A 23308-nucleotide genomic window follows, 5' to 3' on the forward strand; every position below is an offset into this window, starting at 1 on the left:
ATACACCAAATATTCAATTTGATGTTGTTTATACTTTTAAAGGCTGTTCAAGACGCATATATTTTTCAGCAAAGTGCCAATGACACAGTTGGTTCTAGACTTTTACAGTGAGAGAAGGAGGTCATACCGAAACTCTTGTTTGTGGTGATTTTTGTTCGTTTCAAGCTTGATTTACATATATAATTTAAGTTTCACTCGTTTTAAGATTTATTTATTAATTTACATTAATATCTATTGTATGTTTGTTTGCATTGATTGTTTATTTAATTTTGTTCGTTTTAAGTTTCATTTACACTTCAATAGGAAAATTTTTTTTTTCGTTTTAATCTTGATATTCATGTTCAATCTAAGCATTACTCGCTTTATGATCTATTTATTCGTTTATATTATTGCTTGTTGTATGTTTTTGCTATGATTTTTTTATGTAATTTCTGTTCGTTTTGGGTTTCATTTCTTCTTTAATAGTAATTTCTGGTCGTTTTGAGTTTTTATTTTAAAATGTATTTGTATATTCTGATCTGAATTCTAAAATTGGCTTTAATATTAATTAAAAAAATTATTTATAGAAAAGTTTTTTTAATCATTTTTTGTTCGTTTTGATTGCAAAAAATTTCTAGTTTTTAAAAATTCCTTATTTCAAAATCAAACTTAAAAAAAAAATCAAATATTCATCAATGTATCAAAAATAATATCAAAGTAACAATGTCAAAGTGAAAAAATGGGTTTGTGTCAACCTTGGAGTTTTTATTATCTGATGTTTGAACTATTTTTAACAAAATTTTTATCAGATTGGTTTGGGGAAAAAGGACGTGGGGGGACTAGATTAAACTTCGGTCTCTTTTGACTCTTTAAAAGTGAACTAGAACTTTCTATTTTCAATCAAATGAGCCCTCTCTGAAGTTTATACGAGTATCCCTTCTATAAGAACCATATATCTCCAGAGTATAACTTACAAGGCCTATCCCTGGGCCCTGGGGGGTTGTGTTGACCCTGGAGTTTTAATATCTGATGGTTGAACTATTTTTAACAAAATGGTTACCTGAAATTTTTATTGGATGGGTTCATCCAACCGATACACCTAAAGGCGTGGAGGGCGGGAGGGGCTAGTTGCCCTCTGATTTTTTTTACTCTGGAGAAATGAACTATCACGTTTAATGCACAGTCAACGGAAACCTCTTTGAATTTTATGAAGTTTATTCAAGCATGTCTTCTGTAAGTCTCATAGGGGATACATGCCTACTAGTTACACCACCTTCCCCGGCCCTGGGGGGGGGGGTGTCAACACAAAAGTTTTTCTTATATGACCTTTGAACAATTTTTAACGAAAAGATCATACGTACAGGAGTTTTTGTTATATGATCTTTGAACTATTTTTAACAAAATGGCTACCTCAAATTTTTTTATCAGATGTATTTGGAGAAAAAGGGCTTGGGGGGCCAGTTGCTCTCTGATCACTTCTGACTCTTAAAAAGGGCACTAGAACTCTCGATTTCCAATAGAATGAGCACCCCTTGAAGTTTATACGACGACCCCTTCTATATGAAGTGTCTCTGGGAAAAAAAATAAATGGAGTGTAGGGGGAGGCTAGCTGCCCTCCAATCATTTTTTACTCTTAAAAAGTGAATTACAACTTTCAATTTCCAATTAGATAAGCCCTCTAGGAATTTTATAAGAGTATCCCTTCACTAAGAACCACATATATCCCCAGGACATAACCTACAAGGCCTACCCCCGGGCCCCGGGGTGCTGTGTCAACACTGTATTTCTGTTATCTGACCTTCGAAATATTTTTAACAAATAACCATCTCACAACCATTGTCTCGTGCATAAGAACTTTCAATCTCAAATCAAATGAGCGTGAGCCCTCTCCGAAGTTTATACGAGCATCCCTTCCATAAGAACTATATTTGCCCCTAGAGCATTACTCATAACGCCTGCCTCTGGGCCCTGGCGGGTTCCACCGACACAGGAATTTTTCTCATCTGACCTTTGAACTATTTTTAATGAAATGGCTGTTATAAAAATTTTATTGGATGGGCTTGGGGAAAAAATGGTATGTGTGGGGGGGGGGGGGGGGCTAGTTGCCCTCGGATATCTTTTGACTCTTAAAAATTGAACTAGAATTTTCAATTTCCAATCAAATGATCCCCCTCTGAAATTTATACGAGCATCCCTTTTGTAAGAATCATATACGCCCCCAGGACAACACTTACAACGCCCATCCTCCGGGCTCTGGGGGATGTTTTTGTTATCTAATTTTTGAACAAGATGTTTTTGTCAAAACACTGGCTATCTCAAAATTTTTAGCGGACGGGTTTGGGGAAAAAAGGGCGTGGGGGGGGGGGCTAGTTGCCCTCGCATATCTTTTGACTCTTAAAATTTAAACTAGAACTTTCAATTTCCAATCAAACTAGCCCCCTCTGAAGTTTATACGAGCATCCCTTTCATACGAACCATATGTGCCCCAGGACAACACTTGCATCGCCTACCCCCGGGCTCTGGGGGGCGTTTTTGTTATCTAATTTATGAACAATTTCCAAAACACTGGCTGCTCAAAATTTGTAGCGGACGGGTTTGGGGAAAAAAGAGCGTGGGTGGCTAGTTTAACTCTGTTGACTCTTAAAAATTGAAATAGAACTTTCAATTTAAAATAAAATGAGCCCTCTATTAAGTTTATACGAGCATCCCTTTCATAAGAACCATACATGCCCTTAGGGCATAACTTAAAACGCCCTCCCCTGTGCCCTCGGGGGTTCTATTGATACCTGATTTTTTCTTATCCCCCCTTTGAACTTTTTTTAACAAGATGTCTATCTCAAAATTTTCATCATATGGGTTTTGAAAAAGAAGGCGTGGGGAGGGGGGCTAGCTGCCCTCGGATCTCTTTTGACCATTAAAAAGTGAGCTAGAACTTTCAATGTCCAATCAAATGAGCCCTTTCTGAAGTTTATACGAGCATCCCTTTCATACGAACAATATATGCCCCAGGGCCCTGGGGGGTTGTGTCGACACCGAAGTTTTTGTTATCTGACTTTTGAGAAATTTTTAACTTAATGGTTATCTCAAAATTTTTATTGGATGCATTTGGGAAAAAAGGAGAGTGGGGGGGGGGGGCTAGTTGCCCTCCAATCTGTTTTTACTCTAAAAAACTTAACTAAAACTTTCTGTCCAATCAAATGAGCCATCTCTGAATTTTTTACGAGCATCCCTTCGATAAGAACCATATATTCCCCCAGGGAATAACTTATAACACCTGCCCACGGACCCTGGGGAGCTGTGTAGACCCATGAGCTTTCGTTATATGGTCTTTGAAAAATTTAAAAAAAGCAATCTAAAGGTTCTTATCAGATTAGTTTGAGTGAAAAAGGGTGTGGAGGGGGGGGGGCTAGGCGCTCTACAATATCTCTTGACTCTTAAAAAGTGAACTACAACTCCCAGTTTCCAATCAAATGAGCCCTCTTTGAAGCTAATCCAAGCATCCCTTCCATAAGATCCATATATGCCCCCAGAGAATGACTTACAACGCCTGCCTCCGGGCCCTGGGGGGTCGTGTCGACCCCAGAATTTTTTTTATATGATCTTTGAACTGTTTTAATAAAATAGCTATCTTAAGTTTTTTATTAAATGCATTTGGGAAAAAAAGGTTTGGGGGGGGGGGGGGGTGGTTGCCCTCCAATATCTTTTTACGCTTAAAACGTGAACTAGAACTTTCAATTTCCAAATTAACGAGCCCTCTCTGAAGTTTATACGAGCAATCCTTCCATAAAAACCATATAAACCGCCAGGGCATAACTTATAGCCCTTGGCTCTGAAGACTCTGGGGGGAGTGTCCTGCTCAAACATACAATTTCCAGGATTTTCAACTACGCTGAACAAAATGGCTATATCAAAATTTTGATTGGATGTGTTGCGGAAACGCAGGGCGTGGAAGGTGTGTAGCTTGCCATAAAAACACTTTTAACTGTTAAAAAGCGAATTATCCATTTTAATTTCCAGTTGAATGGCCCCTTTCCGAAGCTTCTAAGATAAGGCTGTCTATACAAAACCTAATATGCACTCAGGAGTTATCTTAGAGCCCTTTCCCCGGGGGTTGTGGGGGAGTTGTCATCCTCAAAGACCTAATTTCCAGAACTTAAAACTACATTTAATAAAAATGCTGTCTCAAAATTTTGATTGGATGTATTTGGGGAAAAGGTGGGCGTGAGAGGGGGGTTAGTTGCCCTTCAATCACTTTATTGACTATTAAAATGGGTACTAGCCCTTTTAATTTCAATTTGAATGAGTCTTTTTTGAAGTTTCTAGTACAACACCTTCTATAAAAACCTAATATGCCCCCAGGGTATAACTTAAAACCCTTGCCTTGAGGGTTGTTGGGGAGTGTCCTCCTCAAAAACATATTTTCTATGTGGAAATCAACTACGCTGAACAAAATGGCTATTTCAATGGCTATCTCAAATGGCTATTTCTACGACGATTCCTTCCATATGAAGCGCCTCTGGGGAAAAAATAATAATAATAATAAAACTTTGGAGCCGTATGGCCTTTACTATAGGCAACGCTATAGCGTTGCCTCTGATAGATACGTATAATGATAAATTTACAATAATAAATAAATACTAAGAAAATTTAGAAATCTCAGTACTTACCATTAGAATGGGGAAAACTCAGTAATTGAAGGAAACAATATTAAACTTAATCTGGTTTGTGTTTTACTATCTCTGAACGTTGGTTTTGAAAATTGCTTAAAATAATTATGTTTTAGTTTTTGAGTAAACAAATGGTTAGTTTTGAAAGAAAGTGGCTGTCTGATTTTCAAAATTCTAGCTTAATTAGTGAGCAATCAAATTAATAATAAAATGTAATCAAATTAACTATATTACATCAAGTTAAATCAGATCAGTAATGTTAAACTGAATAATCAAATTAATAATATTAGATCAAGTTGATAATAGAATTAGATCAATACAAACTAAAAGTGATAAGTAATCAAAAGTTAAGCTTCGAAAGGAGGGCCTCTGTTGTGTTTATGAAAACAAAGGAAATGACCCATGTTTTTTTCTCATCCTTGTAGCTGCAGAGTCGCCAACGCGTTAGCTTATTTGCGCACTGTTGGAGCTTTAAATGCTGCGATCAGGGTTGCCACTGAGTGTCTAAAATAAATTTGAAATATAGATTGGTAAAATTCTTAGGTGCACAAAATACAAGATCAGGTCTTATAAGACTCTGTCCCATTGGCTTTCTATTTTATTTCCAAATTACATGTTTACCAACCATTTTATTTTGACTTTTATTATATTTTTTTAGTATTCTCATTCTGAAAATTAATCCTCTATAATCTCTTTAGGATATAAGCCATCACATGGAGATTTAGCTTATCCAGACAAATTGGTAATGATCGAATCAATTGCCGAGTCCTTACAGAGCGTACCTGCTAGCGGTGGACTGAGAAGAAGTGATTCTCAGCTATCTATGCTTTCTGTTACATCAAGTGTTTATGATGGAGCCCCGAAATCGCGCAGCGGTATGTCGCCTGCTGATCTGCATGGAATGTGGTATGGCGCACTACCTTTTTTTGTGTTCAAGACTCAAATCTTACTTTTCTTGAAATTTAATGTGATCTGTCGGTGAAATTTGGTCTTGAATAAGTGAAAACTGACTTCAATTAACTTCTTCTCTCAAGGGCGCTAATCCAGTCCGGGAAGACAGTTGCCCCTATCCCCGCAGATCTTGAAAATTACTTTTGTTTGGGTTTTCTTTTGAAAAACAATGGAAAAATAACCAAAATCTGCTCCCCCCACCCCCCGAGTCCTGAGAAATTTTATCTTTGGATCTCCTTTAAAAATAATAATAAGGATAAAAATCTCTCAACCCCACCCCCGTACATATTTTGAAAAATAATTCATATAAAGAAAAAAAAATCAGTTTAAAGATAATTGAAAAATATTTAAATTTAAGCTATAGGTATCAAAATTGTGTTTACATAATCTAGAGATCTGATGAAAAAAAATTCCTTGTGCAAACAACGGGTCGGCAATAACAGTGGAAAACCCCGAAAAACATTTTTTGCGTTGTGTAACATAACACCTTTTCAGTTACGGTAGTCAGAGAGGAGAGGGAATTTTCTTTTAATTCCCTTTTGATTTTAGATTTCTTCCCTTTTTAATTTGTTATGGATTAATCTATTTCCCTTTTTCAACGCTGAGGACGCCTTATTGTGATGCGGGCCAAATGCTCTTGGGATTCTTCATCTTTTTTTTCTCCTGCTGACCATAGACCCGTCCTCTTCATCAATTACATCTTTGGTTTTAAAATTTTTAAAGTGGACAATCAATAATAAAATGCACGAATAATTTGGATATCCTAGAGATCATAATAATGTCGTTCGACAAATAACTAGTCGTCAATATAACACCTTATGTAACATGACAGCTTTTGAGTTACTGCAGCCGGAGAGGTACCCATTAGTTTCTTTCAATATAAGTTTATTTTCATTAGAAAGCTGCTTTAGACCTTACACGCAACCTTCTCGTCACCTTGAAGAATTCTGCAAGATTTCCCCCGCCATACATATATAGATTGCATGGATGGAAACACAGCACCTTATTTTTCTTATTCTAAGCTTTTGTTTTTAAAGAGTAGACCAATCGTTGAACACTTCGATATTTAGGCAAAAAATAAGTTTGGTAAATTGAACTTGTATTTTTTTTCTTTCAGAACTAGTGTAAACATGTTAATGATATTCTGGACCGTCAAATGATTTTATCCTTTTTATGAGAGGCACTAATCGGGGTGGGGGGGGGGGTAATTTTCCCCTAGATTCTTGCCCCCCCCCCCCCGTAGATTTTTTAAAATATCTATGTGCTGGTATTTTTATTGAAAAAATATAAATGACAAAATTGCCTTCCCTTTTGATTTTGAGAAACATAAATTGCCCCCCCCCCCCCTCCCCTCATTTTCATAAATTGGTGCAAGTTCTGTTTATCCATTCTTTTGTCTCTAATGCCTACCCTTATTTTATTATACATCCTCTGATCCTATATCTTCATCCTAAAACCGAATTCCGTATTACCCCACTTATTATAATGTATTAAAGGGAATTTATTTGGTTAAAAAAAACTGTTTTCCTACTTTAGCAATCGAAATAAACGAGCACTTACCATTATATATATATATATATATATATATATATATATATATATATATATATATATATATATATATGGCTAGAGTTTTAGTTATTTTTCATACTTCCACAAAATCGAATCAAGTACAGCTCATTGCTTTGTCTTACTGCTACACTAGTTAGTTCCTTACTTACTTACTTAGGTCCCGGCCATCCTCGTGGGACGTTTTGGGGCCACTCCTCTTGCTAGCTCATACTTAAGGGCTCGGTACATTGCTCTATCTGGTGCGATACGTGATAACTGGGCTATCTTGACGTTGTCGAAGTGGAAGTTCTCCATCCATCGTTTTCGTGATCTGCCTCGTGGGCGAAAGCCATGGAGGAATCCTTCAAGGCCAATTTTCGGAAGGCGGCTTGGCTCCATTCGCTTGGCGTGGCCGAACCAGCGCAGTTGTTGCTTCTTAATTTTACTGAGTATGGTTTCAGTGGACTGGAGCCTTTGACATACTTCCACATTTGTGATTCGGTCAGTGTATTTGATTCTAAAAATGCGACGGAGGCATCTCACCTCAAAAGCTAGAAGTTTTATTTCGTCTTCGGTTTTCAGAGTCCATGTTTCACATCCATAAATAACTATGGGGATTACTAAACTGTTGAATAGGCGCATTTTGAGTCTGTTGGATTGGTGGTTACTTTTCCAAAGGTTGGCTAGTCTTCGGAAGCTAGAGCTAGCAAGTGCAAGTCGACGTTTCACGTCAGAGCTATGGCAATTATCTGAGGAGAGTAGGCTACCAAGGTACAGGAAGTGATCAACCGTTTCAACCTGTCTCCCGCCTATGGTGATAATGGGTGGGTTGTCTAGTTCACTTCTCGTAGTTACCAGGACTTTGGTCTTGTGGCATTGATCTCCATCCCGAACGGCTGTGTGGTATCGTAGAGTTTATCAGCTTGTGCCTGCAATTCTTGTGTAGAGTTGGCTAGCTCATCAATATCATCAGCGTAGGCAAGATTCTCTATTAGCACCCCTCCTATTGTTGCGCCATTTTCCGACTGCATCATCAACAGAACGGCATTCAGAAAAAGGTTGAAGAGATGGGGTGATAAGATGCAACCCTGAAGTACTCCTGATGAAGTTGTAAACTCATCGGATAACCCATCAACGGTTATTACTTGGCCTCGGAACTGGTGGTACAGACTCTTGATTATTTGGACTATCTAAGAAGAGATACCGTAGTGAAGGAGGATATGCCATAGTCCTTCGCGCCATATCAGGTCAAATGCCTGACGGAAATCAACGAATAGTTGGTAGAGTTCTTGGTTAAATTCGATGTGTCGTTCCATGAGATGCCGAACGACAAATATCTGATCGATTGTTGATCTTCCAGGGCGGAAGCCGGCCTGATATTCTCCAATGGCAAAGGCAGTTGTTGCTTGTATGCGTCGGAGTAGGACTTTTGTCAGGACACGTGACTGATGGCTCGCGAGGCTGATCGGACGGTAGTTTCCGCACTCTTTCTTTGACCCCGTTTTGGGAATGGGTACAATGGCAGCCTTGCACCACTGACGGGGTACGTGGCCGGTTTCCCACACCGCAGACACAATGGTATGGTACAGATCAGTTAGTTCCTGCCACGGGGATAAATATGATAAACTACTTTGTATTGTTTTTGCTAACTTGAAAATTCGTGTAATATGATATTTTAATTTCTATTCTTTTTTAATTAACGCTAGTAGCGTTCGCATACTTTTGCTAACCTATCATATCTTAAGAATCATCCAGTGAAAATGGTTATTGCGTTGACGTCTCTCCATGTGTATTTAAATCTTATCTGGAAGTTAACATGTTTAATTCAAGTTCTCTCCCCCCAAAAGTTGAAAGTTAAGTGATTTTACGACTTATATTATTTGATTCCGTTGCAGGTACCCGCCATTACGTCGGGCCCTTCTGTGTCTTTCCAAGCTATCTCGTTGTGCTGATAGAAATGCGTTTCAAGGACTTTCGCAAGAAATTCTTCAGGCGGCGTGCTCTAGCATTGGCAGCGCCGCTGCAAGGATTAAATCTGAAAAATCTCAAATAGATGGCATGCTCTTTCAAATTAAGCATCTTTTGATTCTTAGGGAGCAAATTGCTCCATTTCAGGTTGATTTTACTGTAAAAGAAATTAACTTGGACTTCAGCCATATCAAAGACACAGGTGAGTTGTAGATTGTCTTCAGAATTTGTTCAGGATCAAAAGATTGTCTCTAGCTACTTGAAACTATACTAGCTCAGAATTCCTCAACCATAAGCCCACTAATTTTCCTTATAATCAAGTCCCTTTTTGATGTGGTAGGGGCATTGCGTATCCCTCTTTAACCATGGGTGCGTTACAAACTTGGGTCCCAGAGGGGATCTCTATATACTAGAGCCTCTTTCAATTCTTTTGACATCATAGTTTTTCATTTAGTTAAATGTACAAAGCATAACTTCAGAAAGTTGTACAAAAATGCCGATTTGAAAATTTATCACAGTCAATAGAGAAAAATCCACAGCGTTTGAAGAAAGAGGTTTATAAACTTACTCGTTCCACTTCAACTCTGACAAATAATATTACCATCACTGAATAGCATACTCACTTTTCAACAATATTTGCTTGTGATCCATCACCAATTAACACAGTTTATCATACAATAGTGCAGAAACAATTGTCGAAGCTGATTCCCCTCAAAAATTACATCACTATCTCACCCTCTGTGTTATCTACTCACATTCGTCTTCTGAAAATAGGGAAAGCCCCTGGGGGATGGTATGCAAGTAGAGCATTTACAGTACGTACTCGTGTGCCTTTCGAACACTTGGCTTCTTTATTCCAGATAATTTTGTCCCAGCAGTATGTCCTTAAGTCACTGTGTGAAGGACTAGTTACATTTGTGCCTGAAAAGAATAAGGACCCAGCGCTATGCCCTCTATATTCATATACAGTTATAAGCATAGGCCTTATTCTTAGCAAGTTTATTGGGAAAATAATGTATCCGTTTCTGCGCGATAAGTGTGATTTTGGGGACCATCAATTAGGTTTCAGACAAGGATTAAGGGTACAAAACACGCATTCTCTGTTTTGACTATATTCATATATTCATTTAACTTTAACAACAATTTTAATGAAACTACATAAGAGGACGAAAATGAGTCTGTACGTATGCGCAGGTGACATATTTAAAAATTTAGACTCAGTTTTACATTCACAATCTTTTGTTGCTTTATTAAGTAGTGGGACTAGAACTCACGGTTTTATGTGCGCATGCCTTTGGAATTGGTACCAGAGTTCAATAGTCTGGATTCGTTCTCGTGATGGATTGACAAGTCCTATTCCTGTGAAATGTGGGGTTAAGCAAGGCTTAGTCTTAAGTCCGTTAATCTTCAATAACGCGCTTACAACAACGTGTTTTCTCGCTGAAAACCTGTCCTCAGTGGAAAGAGATGTTGATGCTCTTCAGGCTAGTTGGCCTAAGATTAGCCTTGCTATTGAACCGTTGAAGACTGAGTTCCTGGTTTTAAACTACAATGAAAAGGAACAATCAGAGTCTTTTAAAATAGCCTCGATCACTGTTCCTAGATCTGACTCTTTGAATTGTTTAGGGGTGTTCCTTTAGGAACATCCCTGTTCCTTTGGAAGACAATAGGGGTGTTCCTTTTGGCTAATCGATAAGCATACTTGTTATTAATGAGTTAAAAAAGGAACTCTGTAAAATATGGAACTCTGGGAAAGCTTTACCACTCCATTTTTGCACCGCATGTGTTTTTCATAATTCCATTGTGGAATCTCTTCTCTATAATTGATAAAAACAAATTAGAATCCAATTTTACCATTAAACTAAATATTATATTGGTATCCCTCTTTAATTCCTGAACTCCATGTTTTTGACATGTGTGTGAAGATGACGGAGTTATCGGCTCGATTTGAAGGCCAGTGTAAGGAAATATCAGACTTTCCGCTTAACCATCTATTATATATACGGTTGTGTATACTGATAGTTCCTGTGTTTTAGTATTGTTTTAAGTTTACAGTTGTTTTCTTTCTTCGTTAGATATGTTGGTCCCTTTACTGTATCGTATTAATTATCCGTGTTTTTTTTCTTGTTTGTTTGTTCTTTCTTGTTTTTTCTCTCTCTCTCTCTTTTTATACTCATCTTGTGCATTTTTGTAATTTAACGAAAGATGGTAAAAATAAATTATTATTATAAAATGTTATAATTTATGGTACTAAAACTGTATGGTACCACCAAATGGTTATTTTTTCCTATAATAGTTAAATTTTGGGTAATTTGTAGTTTTAGTTAATTTTTTTATTATATTGAAACAGGTAGATTTTCCGTCATAATTATTACCTTGCGACGGGTGCATCCTGTCTTTTTGGACTCGGCTGCATTCTGTTGCAAGTGTAACCACTTGAAACTAAGGCTAAAATTGGTTTAATTTTGGCCAATTTGGGTGAAATGACAAGCCACTTTCCGGACTGTTTCCAAGGTACGATTTGCGGTCATTTAGTCTGATGCGAATGCTAAAGTTCTAGTGAATTATTGTTAAATGAACTTAAAAAAACATAGAAAAAATACTTCCAAGGAAACTAAAGAGCCATATTAAAACCTAAAAAGAGCAAAAATAATGTCATACAATAAGTCAAACTTAAAGAAAAAAAAATACTATCATTGAATAAATGAAACCTAAAAGGAACAAAAATTAAAATAAATTAGGCTTTGAAATAACCTTTATTTCTTTGGATGAATGGGTGAAACCTAAAACGAATAGAACTTAAAATCAATTAAACATTAACCTTAAAACAAACAGAAATAATTACAAATAATAGTGGGATTACCACCCCCTTAAACATATTCAACCATTAAAATAGTTTAATCAGTTGAAGTGTTGGTAGTGAAGATTGCGCTATTTTATAGGTATACTTAGGGGGCTATTTAGGGGGTAAAGCTATAGCACTGAGGGATAAATAAATCTTTTTGCCCTTCCTATTTTTTGGCTTGCCATACAGGTTGAGTCAGATATTAAGGAAACTATTGTCCAAAAAGCGTTTATTTACTCTAGGCTCATTTCTTTTTAGCCATGAATGTTCTTCAAAAGCCAAGTCGAATGTTCAGCTTCTCTACAAATAATGTACTGCTTGAATTTCTTCTTGATGGCGCCCCTCACGTGAGGGAGCAATTGAAAGACTCGAGAAGACTTGTTGAGAGGCAATTGAAAGCCAACTGTGAGCTGTTCATTAACTACTCAGCTTTCCAGATTGTTGGTCCTCTTTCAGATTTTTTGTCAAAGGTAGGATCAAGTTTGATTTGACTCTCACACATTCAACTATAATTGTGAACTAGGCTATACAACTATATTTCTGTTGCCAAAAAGTATTACAAAAAAAGGTAAACTAGCCCAACTTGGCTACTTTTGGCTAATGATTTCCATCATTTGAGCCAGTATAATTCAATAAAATCTGGGATCTGAGGTCAATCAGTATTTAAAAATATATTATGAAAGTTAAGATTTGTATTAACATTTAATAGGTATTTAACGTTCAGTTGTTACGTTATTTATTATAACGTCAGTTAATATTTGTCATTACATCAGTATATAACGTCAGTTATTATTTAACGTTATGAAACATAAAGGCTGAATTCAGGTCTAGGAGGAGGTTTTGAATTCAGATAGAATCACGTTTAATTTCAATTAACTCACTCAACTATAATTGTGAACTGACAACTGTATTTATGTTGCTAAAAAGTATTATCGAAAAATGGTAAACTACCCCAGTTTGGCTACTTTTGGCTAATGATTTCCGTCGTTTGAGCTTGTATAATTCAATCAAATCTGGCATCTGATTCTATTCAGTTTTAAAAATACATTATGAAATTTAAATTTTGAGTTTCGCATTAACATTTAGCATTCATTTAACGTTCAATTTACGGTAGTACGGTATTTATGGTGTTTACGGGTCTGTGATATTTATTGTCTATCAATTCTATGAAACTTAAGAGCTGTCTTAAGGCTTCGATCGGTTTTAGAACTTCACAGCCTTGTGCAATCACGTTCGTAAAACTTATTGAAATACCAAAGAAAACTAAAATTTTAGGACTTCACAACTTCGTGCATATGTTTGTGAAAATTCCTTGGGGAGGTGGGGGTCACCAGTGGTCATGGTCTATCAAAATCCTGTGTCTACCGTTGAACTACCTGCGGTATGAACTTTTTGTTTTACAGAAATACACTCCGCGTCAAAGTAATTGGTGAAAAATTAAAAAAAGTTAATTAATTACTCTGATGAGTGCTGTCCCTCTCATCTCCCTGGGGAGGACAAAAGTAAATGGTGCAGAATTTCTTCATATTCAAAGAGAATTTGACATTAAAACTTGTTGGTTCAATACGTGGCAAATCTCCCGCCCCGCTCATATGTTAGACCCCTGTCTTCACTGTAATTTGATCGAAGTTACCAAAAGACAAACATTATTTGATCCAATCTCGTCGTTTGTATATTTCTTTACTTACTGTGACTAAATAATTAAACGAAATTCGGTGTTCTATCCTTCCCCCTTTCTTAATTGTCCAATAGTATTCATTTCTTATTTTGGCCATCTTAACTCCCCCCCCCTCCACCCTTCCTCTTGGATAAATCTTCAGCCTGTTGAACATGTGTGTATTAATTACTAAAATAAAGATAACAAATTAACATTTAAAAATCGAATATTACTTTGAATCTCTTTGCTGTAATATTATATGATTATAATTTTCCATTTTAGGCCGACATCTACTTGGAGGAGAACAAGGAAAAGAATTTGTCGTCGCAGAACTGGGCTAAAGCAGAAGTATTGGCTGATATTGTTGCAGAATGTCAGAGAAATATTGGTGTGAAACTGCCATCTATTCAGAGAAGCATGCAGCTTTACATTTCTAACAAAGAAACCGAATTCATACTTTATAAACCAATTAAGGTAATTCAATATTCACAAGTTAGAATAACCTGAAATCCTATAGAAATCCAACTAGATGATAAAACAGTATTCCATAGGTCACATAATCAGCCAAGTTGGATAATAACACTTAGGCCCCAATTTTTTTTTTTTTTTTTTTTTAAATCCTTTTCAAAATGGACTTAAAAAATAAAAACTAGTTTGTTTTGTTTTTTTCTAGAGAATCTGTTAATCAAACAGTTCGTGGTAACGAACTGTAAGTAAGGATCGACCCGGCTCAATAGTAACCGAAGCTCTAAAAAACGGAATTTTGATACCAATAGATATATCAAAAGAATCGGAGTTTTATGCTGGTTTCAAATATATAAGTTTCAATTTGTTTAATCTTACCCATCAAAGGTTACAAGTCTGATATAATTTGCCTGATTTTTGAAAAAGGGGGAAGAAAACCCCCTAAAAGTCATATAAGCTTAATGAAAATCATACCATCAGATTCAGCGTATTAGGTTAGCCTACTGTAGAAGTTTCAAGCACCTATCTAAAAAAAATGTGAAATTTTGAATTTTCTGCTAGAAGCAAGATCACGGATGCGTGTTTATTTGTCTGTTTTTCCCAAGGGTGATCGCATCGACCCAATGCTCCTAGAATATCATGAGAGGGTTCATTCAAACGGAAATTAAAAGTTCTAGTTTCCTTTTATAGTGATAAAAAACATTGGAAGGCAACTTGACCCCCTCCCACGCCCCTTTTTTCTCAAAGTCGTCCGATCGAAAGTTTGAGATAGCCATTTTTTTCAGCATAGTTAAAAGGCTGAGTAACAATACCTTTGGGGGTATCATGACCCTCCCACAGTCCCTAGGGATAGGTCTTTAAGTTACAAAATTTGTCTATTGTTTACGTATAGTATTTGTTATTCCGAAGTATGCATACATTTTTCGGGGGGGGGATTTTCTGCTGGTGGGATTTTCCTCGGGGATAATTTTCCATTGGGAGGGAAGTTTCCAGGGGGTTAATTCTCATGTAAAATTTTACACTGGGGGAATTTATCAGAATTATTGTAAAAAATTCTTCTTATGTCTTGCTTTCTCTTTTCCGTCTCAATTTTACGCGTGGAGATATTAAGGGTAATTGTCCGGGGTGTATTTTCACCAGGATTGAATTTTCTAGAGAATAAATCCTTCGGGATGAGGGATTTTTCCGTGGAGGAGTAGCCAGATTTCCTGGCATTATTTAAAAAACGATCAGAAATTAAGTAAGAAAAAACAGTTTTTTCAACTGAAAGTAAGGATCAACATTAAAACTTAAAACGAACAGAAATTATTGCGTATATGAGAGGGCTACTCCTCCACAACACCTCGCTCTTTTACGATAAGGTTTAAATTATGTCCCCATCTTTTAAGAACGACTCCTGAAACACTATGTTCGTTTAACTAGAACAATAAGAAGCTTTTTTTAAAGTACTTAAAACATTTACCGTAAAGAGCGAGGTGTTGAGGAAGAGCAACCCCCTCATTTACGCAATAATTTCTGTTAGTTTTAAGTTTTAATGTTGTTCCTTACTTTCAGTTGAAAAAACTTGTTTTTTTTTAATTCAATATAAGTAAAATCGAGGTTCTCTAGGATCAAAAATTCAATATTCTTAGAAATGACAAAAATCTGCCTTATCTAAGGTTCGAACCTAAGATACCACGTCCAGAGGCATGTTTTCTCACCACTGTGCTCTCAAATCTTGTCGTGTTTGTTTCGTACTTTTTGCTGAGCCCAATCAACCGTTTATGTTGTTCTATTTATGCAAGGGGAAGTGTACAAGAGGGGGAATTTTAATGTTGTGATATTGTACTGTCATCGGAAGCGCATATACTAATAAAATTGAGACTGAAAATTAGCTCACAAATTTAACAGACTTATGTGACAAACACGTTGGTGAATTGAAGGAAAGTAGTTATTGATAATTTAAAACGAGCTAAGAGACAATTGAACACTCCAATGGTAATTTTGATTACCATTGATTACCTTTCTATTTTACGTATCTACCCAAGATCGCTTTACGAACGCAGTAGTCAAACAATTTAGGAATAATTTCCACCCGGCGGTGCACTTCTTGTAGCACCAGATTGTCTTTTTTCAAGAATTTTAAATATTGTAGCTGTTGCCACTACATTGAATTCGTTTCCAGATGACCTATTTTGCCCTTGTGGTACGGCACCGAGTGACGGTGCTATGATTTATAGATGGAAAACCAGGGAAATGTGGGGAACTTCTCTTCAGTGGCAATCGTAGAAATCTTTCTTTAGCCTCGTTCTTTTGAATTTACTTTCTAATTGGTATGTCGAACCAGCATCATTTAAAGTTTGGTATTGAAGCAATTTGAAAACAAAGTGCATCTGGTGGTGCAGGTCATTTAACTGTCGTTGACCTATACTCAATAACCAGGGCACTTTGGATCGTAGGAGTTGTCGTAGAAACTTCTAAAAGGGCTCATTTGATTGGGAATTGCAAGGGCTGGTGCCCTTTTCAATAGTCGAAAGTGATTGGAGGGCAACTAACCCCCCTCACATGCCCACCATTTCCCCAAAAACATTCAATCAAAATCTTGACATAGCCATTTTTTTCAAGGTAGTTGAAAGGTTCGGAAATTATTTCTTTGAGGATGACAACCCACCTCCCCTCCACACACACACAGCCCTCAGGGTAAGGGTTCTGAGCTAAGTCCTGGGCACATTTAAGTTTATATAGAAAATGTGATCGTATAAACTTTTTAGGGGGCTCATTGGATTGCTAACCAAAAGTCTCAAGTGCCCTTTTTGAGGTTTATACTGATCGGAGGATGTATACCCCCCCCCCCTCCCCACACACACCTCGTATTTTCCCGAAATGCATCTGATGGAAATTTTATGATGGCCATTTGTTGTCGTAAAAACTTCAAAAAGAGCTCAATTGGTTGAAAATTTACAGGGCTAGTGCCCTGTTTAATAGTCAAAAGTGCTTGGAGGGCAACTAACCCCCTCCCACGCCCACCATTACCTCAAACACATTCAATCACAATTTTGAGATAGCCATTTTGTTCAACGTACTTGAAAGGTCCGGAAATTATGCCTTTAAGAATGACAACCTCCCCACAGCCCTCAGGGCAAGAGTTATAGGCTGTGCCCTGGGAGCATATAAGGTATATGGTGAAAAGGTGATCGTAAAAACTGAACAATGGGGTCATTTGATTGGAAATCAGATGTTCTAGTGCCCTTATTAAGATTCAGAGTGATCGGAGAGTGGATACCCCTCACCTCGTATTTTCCCAAAATGCATCTCATAGAAATTTTGAGATAGCCATTTGTTGACAGGGAAACTTCAAAAAGAGCTTATTCGATTGGAAATTGAATGGGATAGTGCTCTTTTTAACAGTCGAAAGTGATTTTAGGGCAACTAGTCCCCCTCCCACGCCCACCATTTCCCCAAACACATCAAATCAAAATTTTGAGATAGTATTTTGCTCAATGTATTGGAAAGGCCCGGAAATTATGTCTTTGAGGATGACAGCAGCCCTCAGGGCAAGGGTTGAAAGTTATGCCCTGAGGGCATATATGGTACATATAGAAAGGGCGATCGTATAAACTTCGGAAGGGGCTCATTGGATTGGTAATCAGAAGTTCTAGTGCCCTTTTTAAGATTCAGAGTAATTGTCGGGTGGATATCCCCCCCCCCCACACACACACATACACCCACATACACCTCGTATTTTTCCTGAAATATATCTGATAAAAATTTTGAGATGGCTATTTTTTGTCGTAAAAACTTCAAAAAGACCTCAGTTGATTGAAAATTGAGAAGACTAGTGCCCTTTTTAATAGTAAAAAGTGATTGGAGGGCAACTAACCCCCCTGCCACGCCGACCATTTCCCCAGATATATCCAGTCAAAATTTTTAAACAGCCATTTTGTTCAGCATAGTAGAACGGTCCAACAACTATGCCCTTAGAGATATGAGGCACGTCAACACCCTGTAATTATACGGTTGATCTACTATGCTTTAAAAGAAAATATTGCTTTAAAATAATCAAAAAGGCACTCCGTATATGATTGTCTTAAAAACACTTCAGCCGTACACTAAAAACAACTCGAGGGGCTAAATTGAAGATTCAGGTGCTAATACAATTACTACTACTGCTAGTACGATTTAAACAAATAAAAGGAGTGTACGTGTTATCCAGGTTGTCAAAGAGCATAGATAGAATCTTTTGGGAATGATATTAAGTTTTGTTTTTAGGTCATTTTCAGAAGCTGTAAAATTAAATTGAAAATACTGTTTGTGTCAGGATTAAGAATTGTTGAAAAGTTTCTCCAACATACAAATACCAACCCATACTATAGATTATTATTCAAGAAAGCTGAATAGAAATACAATATTATTTTTTCCATGAAAAAGACTATGTGAATAAAAACCGAACAGAAATTACTTTAAAAAACTTTTTCCGCAAGACAAGTTTTTCAAAGAAAAGTAAAGAGCTCCATTAAGTCAAGAATGAGCAAAAAATAAAGTCAAATAATCTTCAAAACGTAAAACTATCACACATCATGATCAATAAATAAATGAAACTCAAAACGAACAGAAATTAAAATAAATAGCCGAGTCAAACTCAAAAACGAGCAAAAATTAACATGAGTAGGGCTGATATCCCCCATCCCTTTTCAGGACCATGGCACAATTGATGCTCTAGTAAAATCAAATATATATGAAATGTTTTCAATTTTTTTAAGTTCATACACAAACAATTATAACAGTATTAAGGAAAAAATGTGAATATATATCAATTGCACTGACAATCCACGGTCATTTGTTTGTTAGTTTTTTTTTCAAGCCCCCTCCCCCTCACAAAAAATTGGTTGCCAAATGATATTTTTTGTGTTTTGGCTTCCGTGATTTTCTAACAAAATGTGTTTATTTGCTTGTAATCCATAGTTAATACGAACATGTCAATATGCAAAAATAAAACATGGTGGGTTCGGACTAAGTTTTTCTTCCGCTTCTTCTATGCCCGGTTAGAGGCAAATGTGCTCAAGCAGTTGGAAGATGGAAGCGAGGAACCTATTAGTTGGTCGAGTTTCCTGCCGCATCAATTTTTAACCTCGAAAAATTAATTTTTGGTCTATTTTTAAATAATACTTCAGTATTACTTTTGTAATAAGATCCAGTAGATCTGCTTCCTTTTCTTCTTCTGTGCTCAGTTACAGGGTTCAGACTTTTATTTTATCAGAGGCTATGCTATAGCGCTGCCTATAGTAAAAGCCATAAGGCTCCAATGTTTTTGTTTTTTCCATAGGCACTCCATATGGAAGGGGTGGTCCTATAAACTTCGGAGGGGGCTCATTCGATTGAAAATTCAAGTTCTAGTGCCCTTTGTAAGAGTTAAAAGTGATTGAAGGGCAACTATCCCCCCATGCCCTTTTTCCCCAAATTTATCAGATAAAATTTTTTAGATAACAATTTTGTTAAAAATAGTTCAAAGATCAGATAACAAAACTATAGGGCCAACACAGCCCTCCAGGGCCCGGGGGCAAGGGTTATAAGTAATGTCCCGGGGGCATATATGATTCTTATCGAAGGGATGATCGTATCAACTTCCGAGGGGACTCATCCGATTGGAAATCGGAATTTCTAGTGCTTTTTATAAGAGTCGAAAGTGATTGGAGGGCGACTACTACCCCCCCCCCCCAAGGGCCCTTTTTTCCCAAATACATCTGATAAAAATTTTGAGATAGCTATTGTGTTCAAAATAGCTCAAAGAGGAAATAACAAAAACTCTGGGGTAGACACAACCCCCAGTGCCCGGTGGCAAGTGTTTTAAGTTATGCCCCGGGGTCATATAAGGTTTTTGTGTAAGGGGTTGTCGTATAAACTTCAAATGGGGCTCATTTGATTGGGAGTTAAAAGTTCTAGTTCCTTTTTTAAGATTCAAAAGGACCGGATGGCACCTCCCCCCCCCCCCCACACACTCTTTTCTCAAAGTACATCCGATGAAAATTTTGAGATAGCCATGCTGTTCCAAATAGTCCAACGATCATATAACAAAATTTTCGTGGTCAACATAACCCTCCAGACCCCAGGGAAAGGATCGTTACATGCTCAGGGGGCATCTACGTTTTTTACGGAAGAGGTGGTCGTAGAAACTTCGGAGAGGACTCGAATGATTGCAAATTGAAAGTTCTAGTTGTCTTTTTAAGAGTCAAAAGTAATTGGATGGCTACTAGCTCCTCCCCCCACCAAACCTGTGCTTCCCAAGTGCGTCCGATCGAATTTTTGAGATAGTCAATTTTGTTAAAAACAGACCAAAGATCATATAACGAAAGCTCTTGGGCTTACACAACCCCCCAGAACCCGGGGGCAAGTGTTTTAAATTATGATATGGGGTCATAGGAGGTTTTATATGGAAGAGGTGGTCGTATAGATTTCAGAGGGAGCTCATTCGATTGGAAGTTGAAAGTTCTAGTTCCCTTTTTAAGCCTCAAAAGGGACTGGATGGCAACTAGCCCCCCCCTCCGTCCCTCTTTTCCCCAAATCTATCCGGCCGATTTTTTTAGATAGTAATTTTGTTAAAATAAGTTATAAAACAGATAACAAAAACGTCAGGGTAGACAAACTCCCAAGAGCCTGGGGGTAAGTGAGGCCCTCCTTCCATGCCCCCTCTCCCGATATTTGATTCTAAAAATCATGGGAGTTTAGTTTAATTTTATTAACTCTTTCCAAGATTGTCCAAAACACCTATAGTTTTGACTACAAACAGGAATTTGGCTACTGCGTATTTTGCGCTTTACTAAAACAAATTATATTACAAATATTTTGTTTTGTATTTGTTACAAAATTGAAAATAAAATGAAAATTGCAGTGTAATAAATTCTTGAGCTGATGAGCTTTTAGCAATTAATATCATTATATATTTAAGATTCAGTTTTAACTTTGTTAGTTCTTGTCAGGACTATTTCAAGACATATATAGTTTTATTTTGGGATATATTTGGAATAAAATTTTTTTTTTGAAATAGGGAATTTTGAAAAAAATCTTGAAACTTTGGTAATCAAAAACGAACATAAATTTAAAACAAAATAGTTTTTAGGGTTTTTTTAACTTGGGGAAGCGGAGGCCTCTCTATTGGAATTTACTACTATTTCAGGTAAACTAGATCAAATAAAACCGAACTGTTTCTTGTTTGTTTGTTTGTTTTACTTAAAAAAATTTTAATCAGACAGATTATTCAAAGTCTGCAGCAATATTGATCTGAGAAATGTCAAGTAAAAATGGAACAAAAATTGCTGAGAAATACACTTGAAGTGTAGAAAAAAAAATTTAAAAACACCCTAAAAAGTGAAACTGTTAGCAAAAATGTGTTATTCGCAACTAATTGTTCAAAAATCGTTGAGACTTAATAAATGAATTTTAAAAAATGAATTAATAAAAAAATTTTAATCAGACAGATTATTCAAAGTCTGCAGCAATATTGATCTGAGAAATGTCAAGTAAAAATGGAACAAAAATTGCTGAGAAATACACTTGAAGTGTAGAAAAAAAAAATTAAAAACACCCTAAAAAGTGAAACTGTTAGCAAAAATGTGTTATTCGCAACTAATTGTTCAAAAATCATTGAGACTTAATAAATGTGAGATGCTTTATTTCTTTTGGGATTAGCACAGGGGTTTCATTCTGTGTAAGGTTTCGACGAAATGTCTGAGCAAGTTGCTCAGAAGTTTCAAACAAATTTGTCACCCAAATTTTTCATATTTTCAGCTATGTCAGCCAAATTTTGATAAATAGATGACGTTTTTCTTTCACTCGTAAATTTTCTAAAAAAAAGTACAATGGTAAATGACTCAAGGAAACCTATAAAAACTTTGTAAGCTCACCTCTCCCCTCACATTTGTCACTCTTCATTGGGGCTCAGCTAAGGAGCAAGTCAGTAGAAGCAATACGAGCAAGCTCTGAATAATAATAATAACTTAGCTTTACAGAGCCGTGTTAAATGAGGAATTCAGTATAGAATTCCCAAATGTAAATGATAGTGTAATGCAAGAAGAGACAAAAAACAGAGGAAGCTCAACGCATGAGAAAATTAATCTGAAAAATATGCAAGAAACCCAAAGTAGTAAGCCAATGTTTGGCCCGGCCAAATTGACCGAACTAGAGCCAAATGGGCCAGAAGAGAAATTGAATCTTGTCTGAAGGACAGTTAAACGTCGCAAGAAAAAAGTACGTTTAATTATTATTAGAAGCAGAAAAAAAATACTCTTACGGTTCTCTTTCCCTTTCTAGTTCAGTAATTCATGAATATTTCTGACTATTTTCAGAATCAAATTATGGCAAGTTATTTGCACCTTGAACAGATTCTCAGAACCAGTTTCAGTGAAGAGGATATCACGATTATCAATGTTATGCCCTTTGACCAGCTCAACATCATATTATCCACCATTCCAAACCGAGCTCACAGGAACAGAATTTGACTGTTTTGTTGCCACTATATTTATTTATGCTCTGTTTTGTTTCTTTCTGTTGAGAGTACTAAGTTTTAATAAAATTGGTTTCAGCGGTCAAACAGTTCGTGGTAACGAACTGTAAGTAAGGAGCGACCCGGACCAATGGTAACCGAAACTCTAAAAAACGGAATTTTGATACCAATAGATACATCAAAAGAATCAAATTTTAATTGTGATTTCAAATATGTAAGTTTCATCAAGTTTGATCATACCCATCAGAAGGTAGGTGCCTGAGAAAATTTGGCTAATTTTTGAAAAAAGGGGAAAGACCCCCTTAAAGCTATAGAACCTTAATGACACCATCATATTCAGCGTATCAGAGAACCCAACTGTAGAGGTTTCAAGCTCCTATCTAAAAAATGTGGAATTTTCCATTTTTTGCCAGAAGAAAGATCACGGATGCATGTTTTTTTTTTTTTTTTTTTTTTTAAGGGGTGATCGTATCGACCCAGTGGTCCTAGAATATCGTGGGAGGGCTCATTGGAACTGAAATTAAAAGTTCTAGTGCCCTGTTTAAGTCACCAAAAAAATTGAGGGTAACTAGGCCCCCTCCCATGCTAATTTTTTCCCAAAGTTACCCGATCATAATTTTGAGATAGCTATTTTGTTCAGCATGGTCGAAAATATGATAAAAATGTCTTTTAGGATGACTTAATCCCCCGAAGTCCCCGGGGGAAGGGCTGAAAGTAATGAACTTTACTCAATGTTAACATATAGTATT

The 23308-nt window shown here is 36.7% G+C and overlaps 1 protein-coding gene across 7 annotated transcripts in view; it reads left to right on the forward strand.

Annotated features, from left to right (window-relative positions):
- Cog3 (conserved oligomeric Golgi complex subunit 3) overlaps positions 1-22661 on the forward strand; it is a 75133-nt gene extending 52472 nt beyond the window's left edge. For all 7 annotated transcript variants that reach the window (XM_089092799.1, XM_089092806.1, XM_089092801.1 and 4 more), the window contains 5 exons: positions 5345-5552; positions 9044-9318; positions 12220-12431; positions 13901-14092; positions 22402-22661. In XM_089092799.1, the coding sequence (XP_088948925.1) occupies positions 5345-5552; positions 9044-9318; positions 12220-12431; positions 13901-14092; positions 22402-22554 (1040 nt within the window). In that variant the 3' untranslated portion in view covers positions 22555-22661. The remainder of the gene's footprint in view (positions 1-5344; positions 5553-9043; positions 9319-12219; positions 12432-13900; positions 14093-22401) is intronic.
- Positions 22662-23308: the final 647 nt, after the last annotated feature.

Source organism: Artemia sp. Qi Xiang Cuo, chromosome 8 (genome assembly GCF_049724085.1).
Source record: "Artemia sp. Qi Xiang Cuo chromosome 8, ASM4972408v1, whole genome shotgun sequence".
NCBI classification, from domain to species: Eukaryota; Metazoa; Arthropoda; class Branchiopoda; order Anostraca; family Artemiidae; genus Artemia; species Artemia sp. Qi Xiang Cuo.